Source organism: Notamacropus eugenii, chromosome 2, assembly GCF_028372415.1.
Source record: "Notamacropus eugenii isolate mMacEug1 chromosome 2, mMacEug1.pri_v2, whole genome shotgun sequence".
Taxonomy (NCBI): domain Eukaryota; kingdom Metazoa; phylum Chordata; class Mammalia; order Diprotodontia; family Macropodidae; genus Notamacropus; species Notamacropus eugenii.
In genome coordinates, this window is record NC_092873.1 from 458,813,359 (window position 1) to 458,834,855 (window position 21,497).

Sequence of the window (21,497 nt, forward strand, 5' to 3'; positions counted from 1 at the left end):
TTTTTCAAATTATTCTAGATTTTAGACAGGTTTAGAGGAATTTTATGTGATTTTTGAGAAAAAGAAATTATACATGTGTACAGACTCTCAGGCTAGAGTATAAAGCCTATCAAGTCAGATTTTAAATCCAAAGGGACCTAGATTTTTATTGAGACTTAACTACTCAGTAGGGATTTTATTCTATATTCCCAAAACACTTACAATCATATGCCAATGGACCAGGATATGAATCACTTTGGACAACTACATTAGCCTTGTTGCTTTTTTTTTAACCTACAGAAATCCAGAACTTTTTAGTACTATTTCCAAACTAATTTCTAAGTGTTACTGAAATATAATACTCAGTTAAAATGGTACTATAAAATTGAGTTGTAAATTATTACCCTTACTTTAAACAGACATTCTTGGAAAGTTTGTATATATTCAGGTATTTTTGGCAAAGTCGATTATATAGTAAATATACTAGGGAAGGTACTTATTAAAAGGAAACCTATGTTGAATTCTTTTGTAGAATGAAAATACTTTTAAAAAAAAAATCAAACAATAATTATCTGATTTGTTTGCGAGCTTTCATTGCTTACAATTTTATAGTTGGCAAACAGTATAGACTGCATTTGCAGTATACAAATGATATGGCAAAGTCTTGGCAAGAATAATGAATGATGTAGAACAAAAATAAAAAAGAGTATCAATATACTCTGTTGGGCTGAAAATATACAATATTAAAATTTATACTGCTTATAATATTCTTTAGGTCAGGGTTCCAAACTATGGCCATTGGCTAAATCCATTCAGTGAACTAAGAATGATTTATTGTTTTTAAAAAAAGCTTTATTTTATTTAAAAATGTAAAAAAGAACAGTCAACTCAAAACTGTACATGGTAGGCTAGATTTGGCCCTTGGGCCCCTAGTTTGTAGACCTCTGCTTTAAATTATAATACTAAATGCATACAAAATGAATAATTTATTTTTGCATACATAATAAGCTGAAATGTCAAAGTCAAAAAGAGAGTGAAAAATTCACTCAAACCACTGATTTGGTTTCAAGTAGCCATACTGGAAGATCTTCCTGTGAGATCACATCAACTCAGAAACTCACACCTTCTCAGTAACCTGTCCCTGGGGCTGTCCATCTGACTGGAGAATAGGCTGTTTGGACAGTAGAAAGCTCCTTCCAGATCTTCTCTTCAAGGAAGGGGCCCAGGGCAGCAACTTCATCATTTCCCTCCAGACTGCAGGACTTCATCAAGCTGGGTATGCTCTTTCTTCCTCCCTCCATCCAGTTTTAGTTGTTTACATATTTTTATTTCCCGCATTAGACTGAGCTCCTTGAAAACAAGGACTCCCTTTTCCATTTCTTTTTATCCCTAGCACTTGGTGCATGGCACTCAGAAGGCACTTAAGTATTTACTGACTGACACTAGTACTCTCAAAGACAGGATCATAGGATCAAAGCACCTTAGAGATCTCAAAGATCATCCAGAGTAAAGTCCTCATCTTATAGATGAGGAAACTGAGGCCTAGAGAGATGAAGTGACTTGCCCAACATCACACAGGTAGTAAATGGTAAAGCTAGAATCTGAATTCAGGTTCTCTGATTCTAGACTTAGTATTCTTTCTGCCACACCAGAAAAAGAAAGTTAAGACAAACTCACAGAGCACACGGATGTCATACTGAAGGGAATCTTCTCCAGCCTCATTTACAGCAACACAGGTATATCGACCAGCATCTTCCACCTGGGCCCGGGGAATCTGTAACACTCGTCCTCCTGAGGAAAAAGCAAACAAAATAACAACAAAACATGTTCTGAAATTAGAAACCGTATTTTATAATGTCTTATTCTCCTAAATCTGTGTGTTTAAGTTTTTACATCACGTAATTACAGTAAATATTTTTTCAGTGTTCTTTCATCAACTATAAATTGAGTCTTAATGACCAATTAATCTAAAAATCTCTGTTAACAACACTGTCAACCAATGCTTTATTTCATTGTAAACATACTGGGTGACAATAATAGTACTCCTCTTGCTACACAACCCATATGCACGGGACAGCTTCCACTCTCCCTGCCAACAGAGCAAATATAGAAACCACTAATTGCTGATATAAAAGAAACTCCCTCTAAGATGGTGAACTTATAAAAAAATGCCGATATTAAAAAAGCCAATACACACATAGTCAGAACTGTAACTATGACGTGTGATGTGGGCTTTCTTCAAAGGCACCATAGTTTAAAGGGTTTTGACAGCATTTACACTTTTTCAGTAGCATGGAAACAACTGATTGTGGCTCATGATTAGCAAGCAAAATTAATTAAAATAGGAAGCGAAGAGTCAATAAGTCCTGAGGACAGGACACCAGGATCTCTAGCACTCCCTGATAGAGGGACTGATTTTTGCTTTCTCCCCTTTTGGGGAATATGGAGATAGGGAACATCAGAAAAAGAGGCAGCAGCAAGTGAAGAGAGAAAATGACATAAAACATTCTCTCTCATTCCCCAACAATGCTTTGTGTGTTTTTCTCAGGTTTTCCTCAAGTGAATTTTTCTTAAAAATTTGATTTGAAAGGCCTATTCTGTTTGCCACATTTTGTGAAGTTTACCTACCCTGAATGACAAAATTGCTAGTGACAGTTCTGCATAAAGTAAATAAATAATGTGCCCTGGCCAGTTTGTGAACACTTGTATTCTTCCTTTTAACCAAAGAAACATGCAGGAAATGAAATATTGGAAATAATGTTTTCTGTTACCTAGAATTGATGCTTGCTGTCTTTGAACTGGTTAGTAATAATTTTTAAATTCTTTTCAGAATTTGCAATTAACAGTATGAAGAAATAAGTCTGATCATCCCATCACTGTTATAGAATAACCAAAGACACAAATAAGCTAAGTGACTAGAGTGGCCTGAAAGTAGAGACAAGGAAATTTAGTCAGCATCCTTCAGCAACTAGCTTATTTCTTGATCTCAGCTCTGACTTTACAAGGGTATACATAGCATCTAAAACCCCTCTAGGAAGCTAGTCTAATAAGTAAAGGTGAATCAGGATGACAGACATTCAGATTAGTATATGATCTCTAACAACTGTTACCTGGTAATATTAAGACTTTATCACTAGAAGTCAAAGGATAACCATCTTTAAACCATGTAAGAGTGGGAGGAGGAACAGCATTTGTTTCACAGTAAAGCGAAATGGGATTGTTGATGATCACATCTTTGGCTTCTCCACTTCGGCCTGTATCCAGCATGTTTCCAATTTCCCAGAGTTTCTGAAAACTGGGTGGAACTATGGAGAGAAAGGAACATTTAGACACATATTTAAATCACACTAAATTTTAAGGGAGTATTAAATCTGATAACAAAGGATACAAAAAGGTGTTTTGTTGTGTGTGTGTTTTTTGAGTTATACTGGGGATAGAAGGATCAGAGGAAAGATGACTAATGTCTTATGTATATTGGGATAAAGATAAAGGATGATGGTGAAAAGGCTGAATACCTAAATGCTTACTTTGTTGCTATTTTGTTTTGCACTGGAAAGAAAAGAGTGAAAAGAGTCTACAGGGACTTGAAACTAAAGATAAATGAGGTGTTAGAAAAGAGTAGCTAGCTGCCTTCAGTGATCTCAGATCACAAAGCCTACATGAACTATGTCCAAAGGGCCTGAAAAAACTGGCAGATGTGATTGCTAGTGTCTGTGATTTTTAAACGTTTTGGACAGTGGGAAATGCATTACAAGGTGGTTGGAGAAGGAAAATTGTTATATTTTTTTTAAAAAAAGGGAAGAAGCAAGAGTATGAAAAATATAGGCTGGGGAACTTAATTACTATTTCTGGTAAAACTGTAGAAAACATTTCTTAAATGGATGGTTCAAAAGTATTTAGATAGTGAAGCAATGATTATCCAAAGCGAGCAAGGATCACTAAAAGTCAGCAATCTTGGCTTTTGCTAGACTTTTGCTAGAATTCTCTTTGCATCAAACAATCAACACATATTTCTTAATAGTCTGCATATGCAACGATATGTTAGGTGCTGGGGATACAGACACAATCAGTCTCTGACTTCAAGCTTACATTTTATCAGGAGAGCCAACATATAAAATGAGTAAAAGATTAATTTTGTTGGTGAGAAGACTTGTAACTAGGTGGAAGGCAGAGGGAGGGATCAGAAAAGGCTTCATGCAGAAGGGGCCACATGAGCAGAGCCAAAGAGAAAACTAGGAATTCTAAGGGAAAGTATCTTCCAGACACTTTTAGGACAGTCACAGTACATTAAGAAGTCTTGAGTAAAACATCTGATAGATAGAGTTTCTGATAACATTCTTGTAGACATGGAAGGAAGATGTGAGGTAGACAACAATACATCTGGGTGGGTTAATAAATGCTTAAATGGTTATGTCTAAAGAAAAGTCATTAATGGACCACTATCAGCTAGAAGGGAGGGTTTTAATGGAGTGCCCATGGGATCTATCAGTGGTCCTGAGCTATGCAATATATGCATTAATAACTTTGATTTGTGGATTTTACGAAGCTGGAATAACACATTGGCTGATAAGGTACAAGAAGCAGACAGCAGGACAAAATAATAGCCTGAAAGTAATGAGATCAAACTTAATAGGAAAAAATGTAAAGTTCAGCATGGGTCCAAGAAATCAACTTCACAGCAACAGAAAAGGAAAGGAATGACAAAGCAGCCGTGTGCATGAAAACAAACTGGGAGTTCTGGTTTGAGTAAACTGAATGTGAGTCAGCAGTGTGATACATCAACCAAAAAGCAAGAGTGATTGTGGCTGCATTACGAAAGATCTGGCTTCCAGAATTAGAGAAATGAGAGTCCCTTCCTTGGTAAGACCACTGAAAGAATATTGTGTTAATTTCTGAGAACAATTTGAAAGGACATGAATAAGTTGTAGAAAGTCTGGAACAGGGCTGCCAAAATGGTGAAGGGCCTTGAATCCATGACATATGAAGACTGGGTGAAGGAATGAGAGCTAGATTAAGCTTGATTAAGAAAGACTCAGGGAGAACCTGATTGCTTTCTTCAAGTATCTGAAGGGCTGTCATGCAGAAGAGTAATAGATTTGTTCACCCTGGAATGAGGAGCAAGGGATGGGAGTTTCAAATAAGCAGATTTAGGCTTGACCTCAGGAAAAAGCATCCTAATAATTAGACTAATCCGAAAGGGGAATGTGCTGATGCAGCAAGTGGCCCATCATTCCTCACTGGACGTCTTCAAGCAGAACCTGGATATATACTTGTTGGGTATACTGTAGTGGGAATTCTTGTTTGGATATGACTAACCCAGAGGGCCATTGAATTCTCTTCCTACTCTGAAATTCTTTAATTCTGATTCCGTGATATGTACTACTGAAACACTAGTGACTGGGATGAGAGATATTTCTAAGAAATGTGTTTTCTAAGAGGCAACTAGATAGTTCAGTGGATAGAGAGCACTGCCCCTAGAGTCAGGAGGATCTGAGTTCAAATCCAATTAGACCCTTACTGGCTGTGTGACCAGGGAAAGTCACTTAATCCCAATTGCCTCCAAAAAAAAAAGAAAGGACTAAGTTTTCCAAATTGAATTTAATTTAACACATTTATTGACTCCTTCCTATGTACAAGACACTCTCCTAGAGGTGGAGAGACATAGACAGATAAATAAAGTCCTTTACCTTAAGGGTCTTACAATTTAATTATCCACAAAAGGTCACTAAAAGGTCAATCAGTCAGCCAACCAACAAGAAGATGTTTATGATGCACTTAGCTGGGGCTAGGCACTGTGCTAGGTTCTGTTGATACAAAGACAGACAGAAACAGTCTCTGCCCTTAAAAAAGCTTACATTCTGTTAGGTATAATAGCAAATTAAATACAAAGTAATTGGGGAGACACTAATAGTTTGGGGCATCAAGAAAAGCCTCATGTTGGATGTGATATTTGAGCTGAGCTTTGAAGGAAACTAGGAAGTTTCCGAGGCTTGGTATGAGAAGGGCTTACATTCTAGGTACAAGGGACATTTCTGTGTATTAGAGATGGGTAATGGGAGGGCAAGTACGGCAATTGGTTGGGATTTGGAATGAGTGACTGGCAATAATGTGAAAATCAGTCGGGTAAGATGTGCTGTGGCCAAATTGTAATGGGATTTAAAAGCTAAGCAAAGGGCCTGGGGCTGGATCTGAGATTTTCCTAGTACAGGCAATTCCCAGTGCAGATGAGCACCTTTTCAGCAATACATAGACTCTGAGAGTTTCCTAGAGCAATTAGAAGAAATGTTATAGTAAACTCAAAATTATTTTGTGCTTGATTAAATGTGTGAGAAAATGAAGATGACTTTGATGTTGAGAACCGGAGTGACTGGTAGGATGCTGCTGCCCTCAACAGAAATAAGAAAGTCTGGAATGAGAGTGAGTTTCTGGGGGAAAGTCACAAGTTCTGTTTTAGACATGTTGAGTTTGAGATGTGTAGGATATTCAGTTGGAAACATCTATCTGATAGCATGTAATTAATGTGGGTCTGGTGCCCAGGCGGAGAGACAAGAGTTTAGATCTGAAAGTCAATTCTATTGAGATGATAACTGAAACTGTATGTGAACCCCACAAATATCTGAACCATCTATATTTTATTAACAAGGCTGGAACATTCACTTATTTTCTTGTTACCTTGTATATTCACATCAAATTCTAATTCATCTTCTCCAGCGATGTTAGATGCTACACATGTATATCGACCAGTGTCTGACACTTGAGCCTCCTTTATCTGAAGCGTGCGTCCATTGACAGCAATACTAACGTGATCGTCTGATTTAAGGAGCTGTGATTCAATGCAAACAATGTTAGCATGAGGCACCACATACTCATCTTATTTTACAGATACTATATTGTCTTCTCCCTTTTTCTAATAGATCACCTAATCATTTTTAACAGGTTTTCAAGAAAATATGGAAATAATAGTTGGAATTTCTGTGTTTTCAAATCAATTGTTTCATTTCATCCTTATTATAATCCTTTGAGGTAGGTAGTACAAGTAATAGTATTCCCATCTATAGGTGAGGAAACTGAAGCTTAGAGAAGTTTAAGTCCAAGTTTTGTCACTGTCGGTATGTGGACTGGAATGCAGGTGTTTGTTTTTTTGTTTTAAATTCAATACTCTTCCCATTTCACAATGCTTGATTTAGTATTTTAAGCAAGACAGATGGCAGTATTCTCTGAAAAATTCATCACCCACTTTCCTTCCTATGATAAGAAAAAAATCCACCTGTCCTAATCAAGATCTCCCTAATTAATTATGTTTTTCTTTAAGGTGAATTTTAATTACTGCAGTTTGTCTTGAATTTTTTCAGAAATGCTATGGCAATGGAAATAATTTTGAACTGTATTTGAAATAAATTGATAAATACTGTATTTCTTTGTGATAAAATTTAATTCTTAGAAATTATCACCATATTGGAAAAGAAACATTAGAATTGTTACAACTGGAATTGTCAGTTAATCATGCTTCTCAGTAAAATTACTGTGTTTCAAAAGAAAACATTTTTGAAAGAACTGTTACACATTGAGTAGATACCAAAGTCAAAATTTCTTCTCTGTTGAATACATCAGGGTTCCTCATTATTGGCTGAAAATTTCCAGCTCTAATATGCTTTTATAAGTACACCTATGACTTGGTGTCTTATCAATAACACCAGTTAGAGCTAATATATTATTAATTCTTGCCTTTAGGGGGCTTTGTTACAATGTTTCTCATGTGTGCTTAAATATTAGCAGTTCTTTTCAATATCTTTTAAAAGTTGACAAGGTATAGTTAAATTTCACTTATTTGTGCCAACAAAGAAAAGTGAGACCATGAACAAATGAGACTACCATATAATCAATCTCCAAGCTCATATTAGACAGCACCAATGAAATTTTTGTGGCAGTTGTTAATAAGCAACCATATTCAACAGTCTCCTGCTTCCTGTTTCACTCTTCTAGAGATGGTTAGTAGCAGAAAGAAGAAAAAACAGATGAGTAACTTGGTAATTCAAGATTTTATTATATTACTGTGTCTACTTAAAGAGGGGGAAAAGAGCCAGAAATAGAGTAACTTAAGAAGTCATATATAGGAGTCAACTTTAAAGCTTAGACTTAAAAATAAAGCTCCAGAACAAAAATAATTGCTTTTCCCAGTAAAAGATCTCTTCTTTCACCTCAAGAGTAAGAAAAACATCATAAGCATTGAATTATCAAATGAAGGACAAGAAAAGATGACTGTAAAATAAAAATGTGCTCTCTCCATTTCAAAGGAACTTACATATAGACTTGATAATCAATTATGAGACATAGTCACAATTGGAGAAGAAATTGTAAACACACAGCATGGTGGGAGTTCCCTTAGTCTCCTGCAATGCCTTCCAGATGAAACTTACTTGTTATCTAAGCTGAGATAATTTCTCTAGCTGCCAGTGTTGTAAAATCCATCTGGGATCTGCAAAATCAATCTGTGTTCTTTGGTCATTTCAAAACATGACCAAGAATTCAAATTCTCCAAATCATATTTTGCTCATTTGGCTAATTATGTGCAAAACAGCACAAACATCAGTCTCTTAGTTATTCAAATCTGTAATAAAATTCTGTTTTGGTCTAACCACATCAACAGTCAAATCTTAAGGAAATTCATGGAAAAAAAACTCCTAGTGGATGAAAAATAAAATGTGGTCTGATCACAAGTCTAAATGAACTGTGCTTTATTTTAAAAGTTTTCATTGCCTCAGAGTGTTATAAGTATTTAATGGTTACTTGCAGCTTCATGAACTGATTTATTAAAGAGTTAGGTTGGTTAGAGAGGAAACTACAAATTTAAGACCTGCAATTTTATTGCAGATAACAATCTGCAATAATTTAAACAAATCTGCAATAATTTAAATTAAATAATTTACAAATTTATAAATAATTTAAATTATTATTAAATTAAATAATTTAAAAATAATTTTGCTGATTGGTATTTCTTTTGATTGAGCTTGACAAGGCCTAATCACTACCTCTATAAGGAAAGAAAATCCTCTGTACTTGGACAAATTTTCATAAACAATAGAAAAATAAAAACTATATTCTAAGAAATTACAATAACCAAGCTTGGTCCTAAACAAGACTTATGAGAATGTACTTTCTTCCCTTCTTTGGAGAGGTAGGAGACCACAGGTATGGAATCCTGAAAATCATACTGGACTTGGCTGATGTGCTAGTTAGTTTTACTGAACAATTTTTTTTCTCTTTTTTATTATTTGTAACAAGAGTTGGCTCACTGGGAAGAATGATTAGGAGATAAAGGCAATCTGAAAACTGAAGATATCAATAAATTTTAAAAATAAGAACCACAAACACCTCAAATATAAATGTAAAATTACGTGTAATTCTACAGAATAATATTTATGTCTGTTAATAGCACACCAATTTTAAAATTTCACAATCTTCCTTGAATTTCCTTTAGAAACAGAGTAACTATGTACACGCAGACTATACTTAAGTATACTTTTTAAAAACTATCCCAAGGCATTTACTAAAACATTAGAAAAAATTGGTGACTGGCCTGTCCATCCTTGTACCAGCTGAGGGCAGGAGCAGGAATCGCATAAGCTTCACATTCCAGGGTTAGGCTGTTGTTGACTTTGATCTTCACTTCTTTGGGAGAAAGACCTGGCCCCAAGAGGTCTCCTCTATTAATTAGAGGTGGAACTATACAAGAATAAATTTTGGAAAGTGAAAAATTCAGGCACTTCCGTGTATGAATGATACCCTACATAATATTTCAAACATACTTAGAATTCTTTGGCAAGAAATTGACAAGAAAAGGAAGGCAGTGCTTTACAGTTTTTGGAGTAAAGGCTTATGAGGCACCATGGATAGAATGGTGGAATGGAGTCTAGAAAAGCTGGATCCACATCTTGATTTTTAACATTTTACTTAACTTTAACATTTTAACATTTGCTTAGCTGTGTGGCCATGGACAAATCCCTCATTCCCTCTGAATTTAACTTTCTTCAGCTATAAAAAAGGGAATAATAATCTCTATAATCCCAAGGTTACTGTGAGACTTAATGAGGTGACACATTTAAATATTATATAAATGCTGGTTATTATTATCATGTACTCCTTAAGTACCTATTCAACACTGATAAAACATTGCTGTGTGGATATGTACTATGAAGGATTTCTATTTTTCTTTATTAGAACAATGCCAATGCCAAAAGGTCAATTTCTTTATGGGTTATTTCACAGCCACATCCCTAAGCCCAGGTAACAAATGCATAATTTGATAGTCACAAAGGGGATTCCATCAAAGAATATACACCAATTCATATAAATCATAAAGCAATACCAGAAAAACATCATAATACAATTATTACTACTTATAGTTAGCTATATTATATTTTATTGTATAAAAAATTGCGCATTTTATTTATCTACCACTTTCTCATGGAACTAGAGATCATTAATGACCTTACATTCCTCACTGCTGATAAAATCACATGCATTCAAACAATGCTTTGGGCTATAAAGAGGCAATGACAGGATAGAGGATAATATAGACAGTAAAAATGAGAAGCTTAAAAAATTAGAAATGACCCAATTTTGGGTAAGCACCCAAAATAAATCATTTCTCCATATTTAAGCCACTGGGACTATAGGGAAAAGGGAATATATTAATAGTACTTAATTATACTTACTATAGACTTTCACTTCATAGTGTTTTACCATTTCCCCAGCTTCATTAGTAGCTACACAAGAGTATCTACCAGCATGGTCCTCCTGAGCATTTAAGATCTGCAGAGTCCTTCCTCCTGTAAAAACCAAGAATTTAAAAACCTGAACTCTGAACAGTTACTGGTTTTGCAACATAACTCTTGCCTTATCCTTCTTCCAGATTATCCTTAGAAAGAAATTTTGAATAAAGTCTGATGTAAATTAATAGAAGGCCTTTACTTCTACTGAAATATATTAGATTCTGCTCCAGCTTCTTATTTTCACTCTCTGTTTCAAATTTGTTTCCTGTAAACAATATATTATTGGAGTCTGATTTCCAATCTATTCTGTTTCCATTTTATGGGTGAATTCAAATCATTCATATTCACAGTTATGATTACTAACTACACACTTAACTCTGTTCTGTTTTCTTCTGTTTCTTTTTCTCTGTCTGTTTTTATCCTATTCCTTCTTAAAAGTCTGTTTTGCTTCTGCCCGCTGCCTCTCTTAATCTGCCCTCTGTTTTATCACACCCATATACTTTCTCTTTTACCCTTCCCTTCTTACCACGCTGTTTGGTAAGCTAGATTTCTATAACAAATTGTGCATATGTGTGTATATAGACACACACACATATATACATATACATGAATATATATGAAACATATGCACATACATATATGTATATATATTATATACACACATATATATTCTTCCCTCTTTGAACCAGTTTGGATGAGAGCATTGCCTGCCTACCCACCATTTCCCTCTCCCCTATATATGTGAGATAATTTTTCTCATTTTTCCTTTTCCTTCCCTCTTCTCCCAGGGCATCCTACTTTTTCACCCATCCTTTTTTTTTTTTTTTAAAGATCATCCCAACATAACTGAATCCTTCCCATAGAGAGATTCTATTTACATAGAGCCCTGTTTGCATAGAGTCCTAATCATCCTAATAATGAGAAGGCTCTTAGGTGTTACAAGACTCATCTTCCCATATGGGAATGTAAATAGTTTAACTTTATTGAGTTTCTTATGATTTCTCTTTCATGTTTACCTTTTTATCCGTCTCTTGAGTCTTATATTTGAAAGTCAGATTTTCTGTTCAGCTCTGGTCTTTTTATCAGGAATGCTTGAAAGTCCTCTATCATTAAATATCCATTTTTCCCCTGAAGGATTATACTGAGTTTTGTTGGGTAGTTTTGTTGGGTTCTCTTGGTTATTCTTGGTTGTTAACCCTAGCTCCTTTTCTTTCTGGAATGTCATATTCCAAATCCTTTACTTCTTTAACATGGAAGCTGCAAAATCTTGTGTGATCCTGAATGTAGCTCCAAGATATTTGATATCTTTCTAGCTGTTTGAAGCATTTTTCTCTTCAACCTAGGAGCTCTGAAATTTGGCATAATATTTCTGAGAGTTTTTGTTTTGATATCTATTAAAAGAGGTGATCGGTGGATTCTTTTGATTTCAATTTTACTTTCTGGATCTGGGATATCAGGGCAGTTTTCTTTAATAATTTCTTGAAATTTGATGTGTAGGGCTTTTTTCTTTGATCATGGCTTTCAGGCAGTCCAATAATTCTTAAATTATCTCTTCTCACTCTATTTTCCAGGTCAGTTTTTTTCCAGTGACATTTCACATTTTCTTCTATTTTTTTCATTCTTTTGTTTTATTGTTTCTTGATGTCTCATGAAATCATTGACTTCCACTTGCCTAATTCTAATTTCTAAGGAATTACTTCCTTCAGTGAGTTTTTGTACCTCTTTTCCCTTTTGGCCAGTTCTGCTTTTTAAGTAATAATTTTAGCCAGGAATGTTTTGTACTTCTTTTTTTCTATATGGATAATTCTGTTTTTTAAATTGCTATTTTCTTCAGGGTTTTTTTGTGCCTCTTTTACCAATCTGTTACTTGTTTATTCATGATTTTCTTGCATTGCTATCATTTCTTTTCCAAATTTTTTCTCTAACACTTTTATTTGACTTTGAAAATCTTTTTTTTTAGCTCTTTCAGGAATTTTTGTTGGGCTTGTATCTAATTCACGTTTTTTCTTTATGACTTTGCTTTGTAGCTGTTCTGACATCATTATCTTCTGAGTTTGTATCTTGATCTTCCATGTCACCGCTGAAGCTTTTTATGATCAGTTCTTTTTTTGTTGTTAGCTCATTTTCCTAGCCTATTTCTTGATTGTAAACTTCATATTAAAGTTGAACTTTGCTTCCAAGGTTGGGTTTGTGGTGAGGAGGATGGTCCCAATCTTCAGACTTTTTCCACACTCTCTTTTCAGAGCTAGTTCTGAGGTGTTGGAAGTTTTCAGTGCTTCCAAAGTGGTAAGATCCGTGGAGAAGTGTGGTCACTATTCTCCTGAACTTTGCTCTGGTCCTTACCTAGGAAGATCCCCTGATCTCTTGTGACTGTAAAGGATATTGCTCATGAGGGACCCTGCTCCCTGGGACAGCATGCTCTACTGCTGCTCAGTGTCCCTGATCCCTTGTGATCCTCCTCATGTCCCTGCTCCTTTGTTACTGCTAGCACTCCTCTCTATCCTGGAACTATAACCCCAAAATAGGTTCTACCCCTGGATGTCTCAAAACATGGCCCTTCAGAGGCAGCATATACAACTGATAGAGAAGGTAGACTTAGAGTCTGGAAGACCTGAATCCAAATCATGCCATGGAAACCTAACTAGTTGTGTGACTTTTGGCCAAATTGCTTAAATTCTCTGAACCTGAATTTCTAATTCTATAAAACAGAATAGTCATCCTTATGATGCTATACTTTACAGTTGTTGGAAGGGTCAAATTAGATCACATATGCAAAGTATGTTGCAAATTTTACAGCAGTATAAAAATGCTTCTTATCATCATCATCTATTTATTTTTAATTATTACAGAAGATTGATGGCAATCATTAAATCCAGTTTATTCTTCCTGTGTAAATGTCTTTCATATCTATCCCCTTATCCCCTCTTGTTTTCAGGGATCACAACCTATTCTAGGTCTACATTACCTTATGCTTTGATTACTATGGCCATCCTTTAGCTGGGTTGCCCTGCCCTCCATCTTACTGTCATCCAGTCTAGCCTGCACATCATTGCCAGTTTATTCTTTCTTAGCATACTACTTTCAATATCACTTACCTGTTCAAAAGTCTTCAGTGGAATTCCATTGTCATTAGCAATTTTTGGCCACCCTAACTACATCACAGACCAATAAAATAGCTATCGAATTGTCTATTGTAAACCACCCTGCCCTTTGTAGCCTCCCTTTCTGGCTCTCTGTGGTTCAGAGGTTAAGTGACTCAGAGCTGGAGAGGAGGGAACAAAAATGAGAAGAACAAGACAGAAGGAGAAAGAAGAAAAGAAGGGAAAAAAGTTTCACAATGTATAGGCTTTTGGTAATCAAAGCTTTGCACACTGGTAAAATTTTGCTTTGAATGTGGTGTTTGGGTTACACTCATTGATCTTGCATGATACAGTTGAAGCTCCTTGGCTTGACTTTCAAGGCCATCCATCCAAGTAAGTCAATCAACATTTATTAAGTACCTATTGCATTCCCGGCACTGTGCTAAGTGGTGGGAATATAAAAAGAGGCAAAAGACAGTTCCTGCCCTCAAGGATCTAGCGTTCTAATTGATAATTGGGATCCACCCTACCTTTCCCAACTTATCTCCCCAACATGAGCCTTGAACTGAGTTGTTGGAATATTCTTTGCTTATACGCTGACCATTTTTCTTTCAAGGGATAGTACACTGAAAGGCAATTAGTAAAATGGATTAAGATCTACTTTGATTTAGATTTAGGATAAGGGGCATTTCATTTTTGATTGTGAGATCTTGAACAAGAAACTTTTACATCTAAGCAGAGACTAAAATACTGTCTTGTGCTAAATATGTAAGAATTAGCATATGAGTAGGGTCTATAAATTTATGTGGTTTTCCATGTATATCCTCTGCACATAATGGACAATTTATTAAATCAAACTGAACAACTTAGTTGTGAGTTTTCACAAATTCCTTTAAAGCAAAAAATCAAAAGACAATATCTTAATTTATGGATTGTGAGTTGATATGAGAATTTTATCAGATTCTTCTCATAGGTACCATGTGTCTACTTCCCATAGCTATTAAATTCATACCACTGGCCAACTTCTTTAATGTGTACTACCTGTTATGTAATTGATGAAGAACTGACTTTTCCCAGAGAACAAAGAAAAAAGAATTTGAGATAACATACATGAATTTAATTATTTCTGTTAATTTCCAAAAGCTACTTTTGTTACAATAATAACCGGAAAGTTAACAGCATACATTGATAATTAGAAGAGGAATAATTACCTGGCAGAATTCTGATATTTTGATTTGACTCTATAGGAGCTCCATTTTTAAACCAGGTTATAGTAGCTGGTGGATAGGAATATGCCTCACAGACCAATGAAGTAGGGCTGTTAAGAATAACAATGACATCTTCAGGACTGCCATCATTATCAACACCAGAAATAGTAGGAGATACTGAAAGAGAAAAGGAATTTGATCAAGGAAATTATACACACACACACACACACACAAATGTATATGTCTACTGTGTACCTTTATATGTTCACTGAACCTATTAACTAGAAGTAATAAACTAGGTCTTCCACACTCTCTTTTCAGAGCTAGTTCTGAGGGGTTGGAACCATGATTATTTGCACAAGTAATTTTTCATTAAAGAGTTTCATTATTGTACATCAGAATAGATTCTCATCTTTTGTTAACACCATAGGTATTAATATGTTGGAAAATTAATTCTATTTAAGGGTAGAAGCATAGACTTATACTTTAAAACAAGTTAAAGGATATTTCAAATAAATCTTAGCATTCTTTGATCAAAAATGCAAAATGAAGTTTTATCCTTATAAAGTTTGGTAGATGTTGTTCTCCAGTAATGAAAGATATGCTACCTGCATACAAGTGAATTGATATGGTCATATAGTTATTTATAGGCTTGACACATAAGTGAAAAGTAAGTCATGTTTCTTGTTCAGAATGTTTATTGACCTTCATTACATCATATCCAGATGGCTATAATGCTGTATTTGATCTTCTTGCCTCTATTCTCCTTTCTTTCCTATCCATCTTTAAACAGTATTAATTTACTCTTTCTACAGCACTTTTAATCATGTAACTCCATCTGTTTAAAAAAAAAACACTTTAATGTCTCTCTGTTTCCAATGAGATGAGTTATTAATACCTTTGCCTGGCTGGCCCTAATGAGTCTTTCCAACTTAGCTTCTTCTCTTCTCTCCAACTTCTGTCTGGTATGGTTTATTTACTAGCATGTCACTTCTCACCTCCATGTTTTTCATTGCTTTTTTCATCTAAATATACTCCCCCAACTCTCCCCATCCTAAGCATCCTTTCAAAGTCATCTCAAGTTTCATTCTCACACACAGTTTTCCTGACTATCTTAACCACAAGGATTTGTTCCCTCCTCTGAATTCCTTTAGCATGTAGTTATTCTTTTAACATTTATTTGGAATTTGATCAAAAATTACCTTCTACCACTTGTCATGTGTTTTCATCTCTTCTTTCCCCAATTAGATTATAAGTTCTCTGAGCATGGAGTATGTGTTCTACATGTCTCAGCAAAATGCTGTAAATATTACTATAAAGTAATTACGATCAATAAATACTTTCTGATTAATTTTAGTGAAACAAAAGGTTTCAGTCAATTAAGAGATACATTTATAACTACAACATTATGAACGGCAATTAAGAGTCTAAATTCACTCCTATACTCAAAAGTCATTACCATGATGTTTATAATTCCTAGGAATTACATCACTTTTATTTCACAAAGACTGCCTTCTAAAACATAAATATTATCATGCATGATAGAAAAACACATAAGGAATATATTAAAACTCACAGTAAGTCCAATTCACATTGTTTTATCACATTCTTTGTATTATTAAGTGCTACCTTATCCCTTTGTTATTGCCTTAAAACAACTCTTTATATAATAGAGCTCCATGGCATGGTGCTTGGGATATAATAGACTCTTAGTAAATGTTTATTTCCTTTGTCCTCCATTCTAGAAATAATTCTTCAGAGTAAACTAAACTTAGCCTGTGAAAACATGCCATTATTAATGTGTAACATATAAAACATCCATGTATGTAACCCAAACATTTGAGACAAATATACGTATACGTACCAAACACATTAACACTGAAACTTTTGCTCTTGTCACCGGCAGTATTAGAAGCCACACATGTGTATCTCCCAGTGTCTGACACTTGGGCACTGGTGATTTGAAGAAAACGCCCACTTGACATAATTTGGTGATCTCCATCCTCAATGAGAAGCTGTCCATCTTTTAGCCATGTTATCTGTGGAACTGGATTCCCTTTAGGAAACATAATTTTTGAATGTTAGCCTTTAATTACATGACTATATGTAAGCTAATCTGAACAGTGGCCGTAATGCACTTCCTAGGCTTCAATTTTCCTCATATAATATTATCATGTAGCTAGGATATTTTATGAGTTAAGAGAGCCTATGAGCTGGACAAATGCAAATTGTGCATCTTACCTATTGCTTCACATGTCAGGGTAACACTAAGCTTTTCTTTCACCTTCACATCTTCCAATGTATTCTCACCAACAATGCTAGGAGGCACTAAGCAAAGAAAAACAAAGTGAAAGCATCATCCTGTTCTTTCTAATAACACCTCAATTACCTCAATCCACACCCTTGCTCCTCTTGGCCTTTTCTGTTGTGAGAGCCTCCCTCTACTCCCCCTGAATCTAGCCTCTCCTCTCTAGACACAAGTGTCATGTTAATATTCATATAGAGTGACTCAAACTGCCTGGTGGACAGATCAAAAAGTTATAATCTTCATTGACTAGGACCCTTGGGGAGAAGAGAGAGAGACACAAAAGGAGGGAGAGAGAGAGAAGAAAAGGGAAAAAAAGAGGGAGGGAGAGAGAGAAGAGAGAGATGGAGGGAGGAAAGTTATTAAATTTAAACTGGTCTGAGATAGGATGTTGGTAAGAGGGCAGTGTTGGGTCCCTGCAGAAGTCTTATAGTACATTCTGGATCTCAGAGTCAAGTCTCACCTTTATGGAACTAGGAATTCAGATTGAGCCTAGAGGATGAGTGTACACTTAAGAACTGAGGATAAATGTGAAAAGAGATTTTGAGAAGGACATTGGGATGGTGCAAAAGATTTCTGGAGAGAAAATTTCTACAGCAACTGTGGGTAGAGAGATAGGCAATTCCATACATATAATATTTTATATTATTTTGTGTTATGAAGACATAATACATATATCGAATAGATTATAAGGAATTTCATTGTGATGGATTATTAGAGAAAGAACAAAATTTGTCTATAAGTTTAATGAAAAGAGAGGGTAAGGCTTAATATGTATAAATTACACTATGATCCTAATGAATTAATAAATTTCCACTATGTCAACACTATTTTAGTCCAGGGATTAGAGATGTCACATGACATTTTTATGATGGCAAGTGAACGGAAAGGTTTCTTTCAAAGTAGTAGACTCGTTCTGATCTTTACTAGTACACAGAAGAACACAACAGACAGTAGTTGCTATAGGAGAGAAGAATAAGGTGAATGAATTTTCAAAGTCACAGTGAATCATAATCTGTTATTGGAAAATATGGTTAAAGTTTCAAAATCACTGTCAATAAATCAGGCACTAAGCAGTACTCTGGAGAAACAGCAGGCTACAGAAAGCTCTTATGGCAAGATTAACAGGCAGGAAGACTTGGCTATCAAGATATTCTTACATATCAGATATGTGACAGCTCTGGGACCAAACTCAAGGAAACATAATTATAAAATCAATTAGGAAAAATATTTCTACTTTGCTCCCAGAATGGTCAAGGGCCACTTAGAAGAGTTCTGACGCAACCTATTTTCTAAGCATCCAAATTGGATGGATTATTTACTTACCTAACACGGAGAGACCAAAGGTTCTCCTTTTTTCACCAGCTACATTCCTTACTATACAAGTGTACTGGCCAGCATCTTCCACTCGGGCCTGCATCAGCCGTAGCATCCTTCCTCCTGGCAAGATAAATCAGCAGATAAAGTTCATAATGACTGGATTGAGAGCAGGAAGATACCTTAGAGGTTATCTAGTCTAGCACTTTCATTTTACTGGTGAAGAAACTAAAAGTGAAGCAATTTACTTGGCATGACAGGTGGTAAAAGAAAGAGACAAATATCTGAACCCAATCCCTCTGTTTTCATACTTATAGGCTAGTGATTTTCAGAAATACTATTTAAAATTCATTGAGAGAATTTGGTCACTCCAATAAGATCTGGTGTAATAGTATTTAGTTTCAATTCAGTTAAGGGGAAGCCCAATACTTCCTGAGGGAACTCATTCTATATTAGAACAGAAAAATGTTTTCCTTATATCAAACATAAATCTGCCTCGTTGCATATAGTGTTTTGCTTATAAAAGATATTACTAAATGTTGGACAGATTTGAATTTGCAATCTCCATTATTCCTTGTTTTTCCTACCAGCCTAACTCTCTTTTTCACAAGATAAATAACCCTTCAAATACTTTAAAACTATCATGTCTGTTCACCTCCAGGCTAAACAATCTCAGTTCCTCAGTTCCTCTCTAGTATCACTATTTTGACAAGACTTTTCTGGATGCATTTCAGCTTGTTTACTCTTCTGCAAACTTTGAGGCATTATATAAATTGCTATCCTTCTTTTATGCAGCCTAGGAAAGGTGTAGAAATTTGAGGGTACAAAGATGTAATTTTAACACCTCACTTTAATGTTAATTTTCCTTTAATCATTTTGGCTTATCTTTTTGAGGCCATACAACATTCTTCTTGAGAGAGAAATCAGAAGTCAGGACTGTCCATTACCATCAATCAACAAACATTCATTAAAGACCTACCAGGTATATTGTTAACAAATGCTTGTTAACTGATACAAAATGGGAAACAATGAAAGAACTGAAAGTCCCCTCCCTCAAAGAATTTATGGCTTATCAAAAGAAATGCCTATCAAAACAAAATGCTTTCTTTTAACAAGATCTGTGCTTTTAAAGTTATAGAAAGCTCCCAGTGAGGAACTTACTCTACCACAACAGAGTGCCATCTTTTTTTGCAATATTTAATCCTAGAACTAGAATTAGAATCCTGGAGGTACGAAAGCTGAAGTGACTTGCCTAGAGTCATGCATCTAGGGTACGTCATTGCTGGAGCCAGGCCTTCCTGACTCTGAAGCCAGCTTTCTTTTGGCCAGGGTTACTTCTCAAAATAAACCCATGGTAATTTCTGGTCGGGGGACTACTGGGAATTGGAGGGAGGTTTCATTTAGAAGAGATGTTTGGGCTAAACTTTGAATAAAAGTGAGGAATTCTAAAAAGTGGAGATGAGAAGGTGGTTCCTTCAAGTACTATGAACTAGCTGCCCATGTAGAAGTACAGAGATGGGAGATAGATTGCCAAAGAGATAGATGCCAAAGAGAGGAAGTTGTATTTGATCTTTGGGTTAACCAGGAGTCACTGGAGTTGAATGAATAGGGAAATGGCATGATCAGGCTTGCGCTTTCAGAATAACCCTTTGGCAGCTTTCTACTTCAAGGAGGTGCCTATCCCTTTTTCTTTTGCTCAATAGAGTTTAAAAAGCTTTTGTTCCTATGACTTCGCAGCTGGCTCAGTACATTCCAGGCTTTGGTGTTTCTGATATTATCATTATAGAATCATGCCATTCTTTTGCAGTCATTCTGAGTTGCCTGAACATAATTTATATTATCTTGTAATATATTCCAGGTTGCCTAAACAGAAAGAGGAAACATATGAGGTCATGTAAAGCTCACATGCTTGGCACAGAGGTGTGTTTTTGTAGGGAGGCAGCTTTTCAATGGTATCAATCATCAAGTTACCCTGACTTGCACCCATGGGCAGGTAAGCCCAAAACACTCTAGGCCACCAAGTCTGCTACCAGCCTGATCCTACAGCCACTAGGCAGGGGATCAAACTTTGTGGAAATCCAATCGGAAATTGCCTCTACATGTCTTTTAGGTTTCAGTCTCTCAGCAGCCACAGCTATGGAAGACTCAGAAAACTCTCACCACCAGAATACGTGGCACATTCAACATCAGAAAGACTTATAGTTTTAATAATGCAAATAATATTTCCATTAAAGAAAACGCAGTACCATCTGCCTTACCGCTATACCCTAGGGACTACAGGGCCCTTCCACCCAACTTGCAGTTGAAACCTCCTCTGTGCATTATATCCCTCTATTAGAATGAGTTCTTTTAGAGCAATGATTGTATTCCAAAATGCTTAATGTTGTGTTTGGCAACAAAAGGGTAATAAATACTTTAATTAATTAATACATTTTAACATCTCCTAGAATTTTCTCTCTTGCAAAAGCAGAGTAATTAATGTATGGTTTGGCTTAATGAAGAATTTCATGGTTTAAAAGATAAAGTGACCAAGATTGAAATTGTCAGCCTGACTTTGACCAACTAGGAGGTGATGATGACAATCATGCTGACAAATGAGCACTTGGCTTCTTCCTCTTCTGAAGGAGGGCAATGCTTACAGTTATGAATCCCCACTCAAATACCCATGAGGCTATTTAACAATCATTTTACACATCTCCAACTGATTCACTATCCCGCCAGTAAGGATGAAGAAAAGGAGGGTTTGTAATTCAAAAGTGATTTTCTGTTTTGATATGCTGATGTTATAAATGTTGATAGGGCATTCAGTTGGAGATGTCAAACAAGCAATTTGAGA

General features: G+C 35.6%; 1 protein-coding gene across 3 annotated transcripts in view; it reads right to left on the bottom strand.

Moving 5' to 3' along the window:
- Positions 1 to 21,497, bottom strand: part of HMCN1 (hemicentin 1) — a 487,951-nt gene that overhangs the window by 124,735 nt on the left and 341,719 nt on the right. For all 3 annotated transcript variants that reach the window (XM_072648379.1, XM_072648380.1, XM_072648381.1), the window contains exons 47-55: positions 18,671 to 18,784; positions 17,281 to 17,367; positions 16,904 to 17,095; positions 15,043 to 15,216; positions 10,695 to 10,808; positions 9,557 to 9,702; positions 6,652 to 6,802; positions 3,090 to 3,284; positions 1,657 to 1,770 (exon numbers count right to left, since the gene is read on the bottom strand). In XM_072648379.1, coding sequence (XP_072504480.1) covers positions 1,657 to 1,770; positions 3,090 to 3,284; positions 6,652 to 6,802; positions 9,557 to 9,702; positions 10,695 to 10,808; positions 15,043 to 15,216; positions 16,904 to 17,095; positions 17,281 to 17,367; positions 18,671 to 18,784 — 1,287 coding nt within the window. The remainder of the gene's footprint in view (positions 1 to 1,656; positions 1,771 to 3,089; positions 3,285 to 6,651; positions 6,803 to 9,556; positions 9,703 to 10,694; positions 10,809 to 15,042; positions 15,217 to 16,903; positions 17,096 to 17,280; positions 17,368 to 18,670; positions 18,785 to 21,497) is intronic.